The sequence below is a fragment of the Petaurus breviceps genome, unplaced genomic scaffold (assembly GCF_028583685.1).
Source record: "Petaurus breviceps papuanus isolate PSGF00001 unplaced genomic scaffold, PetGlider_PUasm1.0 207, whole genome shotgun sequence".
Lineage (NCBI taxonomy): Eukaryota > Metazoa > Chordata > Mammalia > Diprotodontia > Petauridae > Petaurus > Petaurus breviceps.
The window spans coordinates 5,790,806-5,802,277 of NW_027185850.1; the positions used below are offsets into that span (position 1 = coordinate 5,790,806).

The 11,472-nt window shown below is 40.7% G+C and overlaps 1 protein-coding gene across 2 annotated transcripts in view; it reads right to left on the bottom strand.

The window, feature by feature from the left end:
• The window catches only part of LOC138164868 (leucine-rich repeat-containing protein 7), a 602,064-nt gene that overhangs the window by 298,516 nt on the left and 292,076 nt on the right, over positions 1–11,472 (bottom strand). For both annotated transcript variants that reach the window (XM_069092797.1, XM_069092796.1), the window contains one exon: positions 2,046–2,124. In XM_069092797.1, coding sequence (XP_068948898.1) covers positions 2,046–2,124 — 79 coding nt within the window. The remainder of the gene's footprint in view (positions 1–2,045; positions 2,125–11,472) is intronic.

Here is an 11,472-nt window from a genome sequence, read left to right on the forward strand (position 1 = left end):
GAGGGCCTCATTGGTGCACCTGGTCTGAGTGCCTTCCATGAGGGCCTCATTGGTGCACCTGGTCTGAGTGCCTTCCATGAGGGCCTCATTGGTGCACCCTGGTATGAACTCACTTCATTCCTGGAATCTTCTATAGCAACTTTTGTTGAAGTCAGACATTTGTGAATTTCATCATCTGCTCCATCCAGACTCCTCTACTCTGCTTGCCCTACACTGTGATTGAAATCGTGCATGGTACAGATAGTGTGGATGCAGCCAAGCACCAGATGGAGAAGGGAATAGTGGAGTCTAGGAGCCAGGGAGATCTGGGTTCAAAGGCTTCCTCAACTGTAAAATGTGGATAATAGCAACATGTGCTCTTAAGTTTGCTATGAGGATCAAGTTAGATAACATTTGGAAAGTGCTTGGCACAGAGCCTGGCACACAGTAGGTGCTTACTTAAATGCTGGTAAGATTACTGACAGCTTCCTTGAAGGAATATAAATGCCTTCATAGTAGAAATGGTTTCTTTTTTTTTTTGGTGTCTATGTAGAGTCTATATACAGACTGATAAGAGTACTGGTGCGATTTTTAATAATCCATCTTCCTTTCCTCACAGTGGGCACTCAAAGGCTTGTTGATTGATCAATCATTTGATTAATTGAAAGAAGGGCACCAAGGAGAGTTTACTAGGATGGGCCAAGAGGGAGGTGGGAATCTGAAGACTTGGGAGGAATATTCATGTGGATAAGATCACAGAACCATCTGAATGAATCACTGGAACAATAATAATTGACTTTTGTTTCTTGATAGTCAGTGTCGGATAGTACACCAGTGTCAAACTCAAACTTAAAAATGGGGACCACTGGCCAAGGATGCCTGGGGCTGCACAGTCACTTAGAAAGCCCCGTATGACCAGGAGATTTGTTCTATTGCATTTTCATTTATTTTGCTAAACATTCCCCAATTGCATTATAATCTGGTTCCCACTACCCTCAGCAGTACTCCAGGTCCTCTTTGACACCCCCCTCCCCCGGGGGGAGAGAGAAATAGCTTCAGGGTAAGGAAGTCCTGCTTTCAAGTCCCAGGTTTGCCACACAGCCCACCTGTGTGGCCTGGGGCAAGTCACCCAATCTCTCCGTGAATGGAATACTGAGCTCAGGAAAACCTGAATTCAAATCTAGCCTCAGATACTTACTAGCTGTGTGACCCTGGGTCATTACCTTAACTGCTGACTGCTTCAATGTCCTCATTTGTAAAATGGTGGTAATAATAGTCCCTTCCTCAGAGGGTTATTGTGAGGATGAATGCAATGAGGTATTTATGAAGTACTTTACTTGAAGAGATATAGAAGTCCAAGCTCAGTAAAATAAAAATAAAGATTGTAAGACTATAAATGGGGACAGTAGGTGCAGATCTCTACAAGTAGAGGAAGTGCCTCAGTAGGAGGGCCCTACATGGGTGCAATTATAAGTCAGAAAAAAAGATCCAAACACCTTTTCTGTTTTTAAAGAATGCAATTGCATCTCACCTCTGCAATCGGACTGACAGCCTCTTGGTCAGTGGCTGCCTAAGAAGAGGGGGGAAGGTAGCTAGAGGGGCCCTAGGGAGCACTTTGGGGGGCAGAGGCAGAGGAAGAAGCATTGAAATTGGAGGCAGGAGACCCAAGCTGGATCTCAACTCAGACACTTAACAGCTGGATGACCCTGAGCAAGTCACTTCCATGAACCTTATTTTCCCCTCGACAAAATGGAGATGAGAATACTTGTACTTGTACCCATAGGGTTGTGAGGATAACCCTTGGTTATACTGAAAATGCTACAGGACAATCAGAAGCTGTGGTAATAATATTTCCTTTTCTCCTGCAGCTCCTACCTTGGGCAGGTGGTCAGTACCCACTTGCCCATTTGATTTCTCCTTTCCTGCCTTCCATTCACAAATAAGAGCTGACACTGAGTGAAAAGAAAATTTCACATCGCTCCAAATGGGAATTTTCTTTCTGTCTGTATATTTTTCCTGAGAGAGAAAATATGAATATAAAGAGAAAGAAAAAGATCAATACTCACTTAGAAATGGGATTGACACTGGCTTCAATAATTGTTAAACACTTACAGCACTTAATGTTTTCTGGAAATTCTTGTACACCTAAAGACATAAAGACATAAAACCAAGTGTGAGAATATTCCAAGTGAAAATAATCCTCCTATTCATAGCTATTATTCGATTCCAAACAATAATGGCAAAACAAATGCACTATATTTACATGAATAACATGGAAATATCTACATGTAATAGTTACATATATAACATAACTGTTACATAGAAATATTTACATCTCTAAACTCAATTTCATATATGTATATATAATTATTGCCAATTAAAATCATTTTTCAGTAAAAAGAATATTTAATTGCTACCAATACAGTTTTAACAAATTACCTTTTTTTGTACTGTGCAATATATACACACATATATATGCATGTGTATGTGTATATATCTATACATATACATGGATAAAAATCATAGTTCAGCTAAAAAACAACCAAGCAAATATATATACCTTCTTCCTCCCTCCCCCTCCCCCTCCCTCTCTCTCTCTCCAGGGATTATTTCGCCTTGTCTTTGAATTCCCAAAGCCTTGAAGAGTTTCTGGCACATAGTAGGTACTTATAAATGCTTGGTGATTGAGCAATCAGGAATGGGAGAACTTCAGAAAATGTATTTGTGCAGTATAAAGCTGCCATGAAGTAGTTAGCTAATAATAAGTGTGCATTTATATCTTGAAAATGTATTCTGTACTAGAGAGACTAGCCCAGAGAGTTCAACAAACATTTAGAAGCACTTGCTGTGTATGGTTAGACAAATTTTAAAGTGGAGCTAATATGAAGGGTACAAGAGAAAGTGTGAGCTCTGGAGTCAAGTCAACAAACATTTCTTTTTCTTCTTCTTTTTTTGCTTTTTGGAGGGCAATTGGGGTTAAGTGACTTGCCCAAAGTCACAAGGCTAGTTTTTGTGTTAAGTGTCTGAGGTCAGATTTGAACTTAGGTCCTCCTGACGCCAGTGTTCTATTCAGTGCGCCACCTAGTCGCCCCTCAATAAACATTTCTTAAGCTCTTAATGTATGCCAGGGCTCTATATTCAGTGTTGGAGTCAGGAGACCTTTATTCAAATCCTGCCACTGCTTCCCACAGCCTTTGTGACCTTGGGCAAGTAATTTCCCCTCCATGTGCCTCACTTTCCTCTTCTGTAACAGATGACTAGATGGTCTCTGAAGTTCTCTCTGACTCCATGTCGATGATCTTATGATCTTACCTGTAGTAATTCATTCAATGACCTGAGTCGTAGCTGAACACTTAATTAGCAATAACTTGATTACTAGCTGTGTGACCCTGGGTAAAACCCTAACTGCTGTCTGCCTCAATGTCCTCGTTTGTAAAATAGGGGTGATAATAGAACCTACCTCACAGGGTTACTGTGAGGATGTTTGTAATGAGATAATTTGTGAAGTACTTTACAAACCTTGAAGAGATATGTAAGTCCTAGCTCAGTAAAACAAGTAAGTATAAGTATATACTTCTACATAGCAGGCATTTAATAAAAGTTTCTGGAATTCTTGAGGTCAGCAAATTCAATACATTATAGGGAAATTTTCTGTTGCCTTTAGAACTGTTATTTCCCTAAAAAGAAAACCATGTTTTTCAAAATTGCTAATATTTCTCTTGTGATGCTGTGTTGCTGTGAGCTATGGCAAACCATTATTTCGGAAGAGCCAAAGCTGAGCTTCACCCCAAGGGCCCCAGGGCCTCAGTTTCCATAAGCAGGCTTCAACATAGTCAGTAGCTGGGCAGAGGAAGACTCACTTGGGAGAAGTGGGATAAGGGCTATTTCATCAGAGCAGAAGAAAGAGGGGCTGGTCATGGAACACAAGGCAAGGCACAGCCAACAGATGGCTTATGGGCCCCACTGGTATCTCCCAAGATGAAGAGATAGAGCGGAAGGACACCCCCATTACCCAGGGCCACTCAAACAATACAAAGTAAGAGGTGAAACTGGAAGCCAGGTGGTGCTTTCTATTTCCTGCCCTATGTTTACTCTATAAATCAATGCTAAGACTTCGTTTGTGTTATTCGTTTCAATGGTGGGCCAGCAAACAAGGGTTGGGTCTGATGTATTTGAGTTTATAATACGATACAACACAACATAACACAACACACTACAGTATGGTGTGAGATGTGATGTCATCTTATACATAAGCATTTGATCACATCTTTGCATCCAGCAGCATGCCAGTTCATCATACATGTATATTTAGATACATAAAGTCAGCATTGTCTACTCGTGAAGCCTAGAAGACAAGAGGACCCAGGTTCAAGTTCCACTTGGACTTTTGCCATCCTGGTAAATGGAAGTCTCTTAGTGCTTAAGGCAGCTCTCTGATTCTAAGACACAAAGAAGAGGTTGCTTTGACCTGGGAGAGGGGGTTCCCTAAGGCACCAATACAGGTCCAGGTCTGATGCCCCTCTTGATGTTTTCTTTTTCTTTTTTTTTTAAATTTCTTTTGGAGGGGGGAAGGCAGGGCATTTGGGGTTAAGTGATGTGCCCAAGGTCACATGGCTAGTAAGGGTTAAGTTTCTGAGGTCCGATTTGAACTCAGGAACTCCTGACTCCAAGGTCATTGCTCTATTCACTGCACCACCTAGCTTTCCTGATGTTTTCTAATACAAATGGTTCAATTTAATCCAAAAATTATGAAACCTCCATTTTAATAGCAACCCAAACACTTTGACCTTTATGAACTGTGAAAATGGAATATAATTAGACCCCAGTGGTTCCTAGCATTTTTTAGTATGAGGAAACCTTTTTAACATAAGCCATTTTGTGGGCATCCACATGATTGTCCTTGTTGGTACTAAACAGATTGAAAGGGCAATGTTTAGCATGCATGTGGAATCAGACCCCTTGTCATAACTCCCAAGGTTCCATGGCCCATAAAATGGAAGAATGGGAACCAGTGTTTCAAAGCAGTCATCCTCAACCTTGGTTTTTCGGCCTAGATTTCACATAGCCTTTTTAACACTAGCTCAAGTATAGCTTTTTTTTTTTTCTTCACCAGACCTGAGATAACTTAAGCAGGAAAGGAATTGATGTGAACATTGGTAAATTGGAGAGCTCCAGCAGAGAGCAACCAGGATGGTTGAAGTACCTTGAGTCCATGAGGTACCAGGAAATGGCAATGTTTAGACTGAGGAAGAGGAGGCTTGGGTGGGTAAGCAGGGAGGCAGCCTAGTTGTCTTCAAGGATTCCGTGATCTATCACAGTTTGCTGACCTCTGGAATTGGCCACTGAGATCTCATCCAACTCTGAAGAAAACGATTCTCTGTTTCTATGATTTGGGGTCATTTTCTGTAGGAGACAGATTAGCCTAAGCTGACCCATCAAATACAACAGCAGTGCTTCTGGGGGCATTTGTTTTATAGGCAGCACCATTCTATTTGGTTTAAATCCTGATGCTTGAAGTATGAACAAGCAGCAAACGCTATAAAAATATCAAAATAGAACCAAGAAATGTCCCTATCACTGACTTCAGTAATCACACATCCAAATAGAATCAGAATGTTCTCCTGGAAATGCTGCCTGCCCATTCTGCTGTGCACACGCTCATCAAATGAGAAATGCCATGATTTGCTCACTGAACTAAATGGGTCCGATTAGCAAGGTTTTAGATGGAAAGGAATTGATAAAAAAAAAATCCATTAAGAATACATTCATGTGCTCAAGGCAGAAGATAGATTGACCATTTAGGCTCATTCTAATTAGGGGAGGATTTGTTTCTTTTTTCCTTTTCCAAATCTGGGGGAAAATTTTAAAAGACAGTAAACTCTCAATTATTCAGGGACCAATTGGGCGCGTGTGGATTATCCATTCTCTTCCTTGTTCTCCCTTTGCCTGGCTTCCATGGAACCATTTCACTCCTCATTAACTCTTCCACCAGAGGGTGTGAAAGTAAGGAAAAGGAGAGGAAACTCCAGTCCATGAGGCTCAGTTCTTGTTTGTGGGCAGAGTATTGGAACTAATGGGGCAAGTGAAGCCTTATTACTCCCTGTGAACTATATTTACTTGTGCTGCTCTGACCCTTATTAAGGCAAACCTTCAAGAGTGGACTAGAGGTTGGTAAACCTATTAATAACAGCAGTTTGCAACCTTAGTTAAAGATAAAAATAGAATAGGTGTCAGACTAGAAAAGGAATGCCATAAGGTGTTTAATCAAAATCAAAATTGAATTAATAGCATCATGGAATTACAACTGGAAGGAACCATAGAGATCATTTAGGACAGTCTCTTTATTTTATATATATATATATGCATGCATGGATATATGTGCATTCATATTCATACAAATACACTTATGTATGTATATATGTAAATATATATGAATGAGTATTTTTTCTCTCTCCCTACCCATCATTTATCCATCTATACTTCTTTCTCTTTTTCTTACCTCCCTTTCTCTCCTCCCTCCCTCCCTCCCTTCCTCCCTCCCTCCCTCCCTCCCTCCTTTCCTTCCTTCCTTCCTTCCTTCCTTCCTTCCTTCCTTCCTTCCTTCCCTCCTTCCTTCCTTCCTTCCTTCCTCACCAACACAAGGCTGTGGCAAGTTAGTGCACAAAGAAAGAAAAGCTTGTTTCCATGGTTTACAGGCCAAGCTTTGGTAGAATCAATGATAGATACTAGAAATGAGAACAGTTAAGTGACTCTAGTATTAGACACTAATTCTGATATAAAAATATTATAAAAGATGATGTAAACTGATGATTGCATCATTCTAAATAGGAAACCCCAGACCAATAACTCCTCTTCACTTTATCACCTTAAAGAGTTGCCTGGGCATGCAGAGGTTAAGTGATTTACCCATAAAGTCGGTGTGCTGGAGATAGGATTTGAACCCAAGCCCTCCTGTCCCCAAGACCAGAATGCTATCTGCTTCCCACGTGTCTGCTCTTAAGGCTAGGGTGGTGCTATTAGGGGAGTTTGAAAGAAAAATCAGAAGCATATTACATGAAATATGCAGTTTGAAATATCAAATAATTTTCCCTCCATCCTTTATTAGTCTCTCAAATATAATCTCAGAATATAAAGAGAGGCAGCAAAGGGCAGTGTAAAAAGAAATCAAACAATAGGGGTGGCTAGGTGATGCAGTGAATAGAGCACCCACCCTGCTGTCAGGAGGACCAGAATTCAAATGTGGCCTCAGAAACTTAACACTTATCAGTCGTGTGACCTTGGGCATGTCACTTAACCCCAATTGCCCTGCCTTTCCCCCTATGAAAAACAACAACAACAACAACAACAACAACAAAACAAAAACCCAAACCAATAATAGGAAAACCAAAAAACATTCCTCCTTGAGTCAGGAGAGATGTGGGGTCAGATACAACCTCAGATCTGCATTACAACTTTTCTAACCTCAATTTCCTCATCTGTAAAACAAGGGTGATAGTAATGCCATGTTACAGAGTTGTTACAGGGTTCAGACGCAAAAGTACATGGAAAACATGTCACAAATCATCAATCACTTTATAAATGTCAGCGATTCTTACATCCTCTTCCCAATAATGATTGTCCATTAACTGCTCCCTAATGTCCAGTTACTTAAAAAGTGTAGTTAGCAAATGGCAAGTAATAGATAAATGATCCCTTGCCCTCTGTCATTGCTGTATATACACTAATCAGAAAGTCTAGAAAGTGAAGCAAGTGCCATCTTTTTAACCAAATGAGGCTAGGGAGAGGGCTGGAGCTTGGGATGACCTTACCATAAGGTATTCCTGGGGGAGGAAATATTTTCTGCCCCTACTGGCCACCAACACACTTCTCTGAAGCTGAGAGCCTTAGAGATACACTCAGATGTCTGAGAGTTCAGATCGTCTCCCAGGGAGTGCCTCACTGGGACAATATAGGGAAGGGGCACAATTTGAACGCACTGGATTTGAAGCTGGCTTTCCAGCCACTCTAGCAACATCATCTCTAAAAAATCAGCACATTTAAGATGAATGTGACTGAGGTTTGTAACAGAAGTCCACTTATGTCTAGGCTCTCTGGTTATACCCTCAGACTAACCTACAGACAGTTTCCTTGATTCTTCTCTAATAGGCTTGCACCCGATAGCTGGGGTAGGTGACCCTTACTTCCTAACTAGTGTCACTTGCCCTAGAATGAACTCAAGTACTCTGATTATATCAGGTCTCCTAGTCAAAATACAGTATGGGGAAACTCTTATCCTATAGCTGTGCTCATTTTATTTCCCCTCAAATATATTCTGCCTCTTCTAAACTGGAAGGAACCAGCATCCTTCCTACTTTTCTTTTCTTACTTGTGTGTCTGTTTTAATCCCCAAAATAAAAGACAAGTTTGTTTAAGGATGACCTGTTTACTTTTAGTCTATCTCTGGCACCTAGCAGAGTGCCTGGAATAGTCACTGCTTAATACACACTCTAGTGTGCCAAGAATTGGGTGCTTAGCCCTGAAGAAGTCATTCTACTGTTTCCCAGTTTTAAACTCCTGGAATCCCATGTGTCCAATTCAAGTCACAGGCTCACAGACTCTTATATTTTCAGCTGGAAAAGACCCTAGAGGCCATCTGGCCCAATCCATTGATTTTCACAAGTGAGGAACGTGAAACATAGGAGTAAAGGATCCGTAGCATTAAGTAATAGAACTGGGATTTCAACAGTGCTTTCTCGACTCCAAATTTATGGCTCTTTCCCACTGCACCACACTCAGGAGGGAGAGTGAAGCTCTCTGCCCACTCAGCAACATTGTCTCTTACAGAGAGTACAGATTTCAAGCTGGCAGAGACCTCAGGTCATAATTCATAATTCAACCTTCTCATCTTCCAGGTGAGGAATGTCTCCAAGGTAATTGTAGGTGCCAATGTCCATTCTACTTTATTTACTGGAAGTACTTTAACCATTTGGGGTCCAGTGAGAAGGTTTTTTCTTTTTCTTTTTGGAGGGGGGAAGGTAGGGCAATTGGGGTTAAGTGACTTGCCCAAGGTCACAAGGCTAGTAAATGTTAAGAGTCTGAGGCCAGATTTGAAATCAGGTCCCCCTGACTCCAGGGCTGGTACTCTATTCATGGTGCCACCTAGCTGCCTCCCAGTGAGAGTTTTTTTTAAAATATGGGGGACAAACATATGAAGATAGAGGCTGATTTGTGTTGGTTGAGGGAGTTTCCTCATTGGAAGTTTCCTATACCCATACAATCACAGGTTTAGATAAAAAATAAAATGTTAACTCATTGAACAAACCATCAACTAAGGGGTGGGCAGGTGGTAGCTCAGTGGATAGAGCACAAGAACTAGAGTCAAGAAAGACCTGAGTTTGGGGTGGCTAGGTGAATCAGTGGATAGAGCACCAGCCCTGCATTCAGGAGGACCTAAGTTCAAATCTGGCCTCAACTTAACATTAACTAGCTGTGTGACCTTGGGCAAGTCACTTAACCCCAATTGCCCTGCCCTCTCCTCTCCCAAAAGAAAACAGAAACAAAACAAAAACCAAAAAGACAAAGACCTGAGTTCAACTCTATTTGCAGATACTACTGCATGATCCTGGAAAAGTCACTTCAGCCACTTTGCCTCAGTTTCCTCATATGTTGATTGAGCTGAAGAAGGAAATGGTATGCCATTCCAGTATCTTTTCCAAGAAAACCCCAAATGTGGTCACAAAGAGTCAGACACAACTGAGATGACTCAAACAACAACAAAGGATGGAAAGACTTGGTATCTGCATAGATAGAAGTCAAATTAAATGCTCCAATGTTCCACTGGCTTTAGGAGCTCATAGTTGTGGGGGTAGTGTCCACACTGATGAAGTGACAAGGTAGGCTGTATGATCCTGAGATCTGTCTAGTCAATAACACACTTCCTAGGACCATGCCACAGAATTTCTTGTTCATGGTGTCACGGGATCCTAGTTGTAGAGCTAAAAATGGACCACAGTTCTGATCAACTCCCAAACTTTAATTTTGCAGATGAGGAAACTGAGGCACAGAGAGGTTAAGTGATCGCCAAGGTCAAACAGTTAGTTGGTAAGTGACAGAGCCAGGATTTGGAATGCCAGAATCTTGGAATGTCTTCTTTTTGCTGTACCATGCTGATAATAGAAAGTAATCCAATTGCAACCTTTTCTCTCAGATCCTGCAAATGACTTTGCTAAATTGAATGTCTTTAAAAAAATGATAATGAATACACTGATCTAGAATCTTTCTTTCCTTTTAATATACTCACTTTTATATTATTTTTAGCGCTGGAATGGCTACTCATTTCCTCCTGTTCTAATCTAATGTGACTAAGTAAAAGAATCTCCTCTCTTTACCCCAAGATTGGGAAAATTATCTATTGTTTCAGCCAGCAAGCTTCCATTTTGGGAAAGAGTGGGATAACTGATAAGTTAGTAAAACATATAATGATGGCCCCAGTTCTGATTGCTTTTCATTAAGCTAAAATGATGATTTAACCTCTTGTGATGTTATGAGAACCCATCTTAGAGAGAAATGTTTTAGAAGAAGAAAGAAAAATCACTTAATTATGGCAAAATTATGAAGGACTTTCAAATGAATTCATTTTCATGAACATCAGTAGACGATGGTGTCATGCTCTCTATGACACATCTACAACCAGACTTGAGATTGAGTCATTGCCCAATTAAAATTCACCATTCATTATTTTACTTTCTTGTATTTAAATGAATGCACTTCAGTGAAACCTTCTGTCAACTTTACAAATGGGTGCATCAGATTTATCTGGAGGCCACAAAGTGGTGAGAAATAGGAGCATCTTCCTGCAGGGCTTCACAGAGTCCTAGCTCTAGAGCTGGAAAGAGGCTGAGAGATGATGAGGTCCAGTCTTCTCATTTTAGAGACTAAAAAAGAAGCTGAGGAAGGGTTTGCCCAAGGTCTTTAGGGAGCAGTGGAAGAACTAGTATTTACATTCAGGTCCTTTGACTATAAATCCACGGCTCTTACAATGCTGGGAAATGGATTCGTAGGAAGAAGATTGAGAAAACTGCATGAAATTCTGGCTGGAAAGTGGAGAAAGTTTTGTTTTTAATTTAAATATAATCATAAACTTATTTGTAAATGTTGAAGCGAAATAAGCATTAAATTAGTAGAAGGATTATACTCCTGCCTGTCTTCCAGTGACTACTTGTGTGACTTTGGGCAGGTCATTTTTACCTTTCTGGGCCTCAGTTTTCTTATCTGTAAAATGAGGGAGTTGACCTCTCAAATGACCTCTCAAGTCTCTTCCAAATCTAAATCGATCATATTAACAATACCAGTTAAATTTGTTTAGTCACTATTTCCATCCACACCAATGTCTTTTGCTTGATACAATGCTGTAGCGTTTTCTTCACGCCCTCTCTGTCTTCATCAGTTCTCTTTGCCAATACATTTGTTCCCATTTCATCTCCCCACTGTGTGGTCCTAGTCAATGTGAATCTG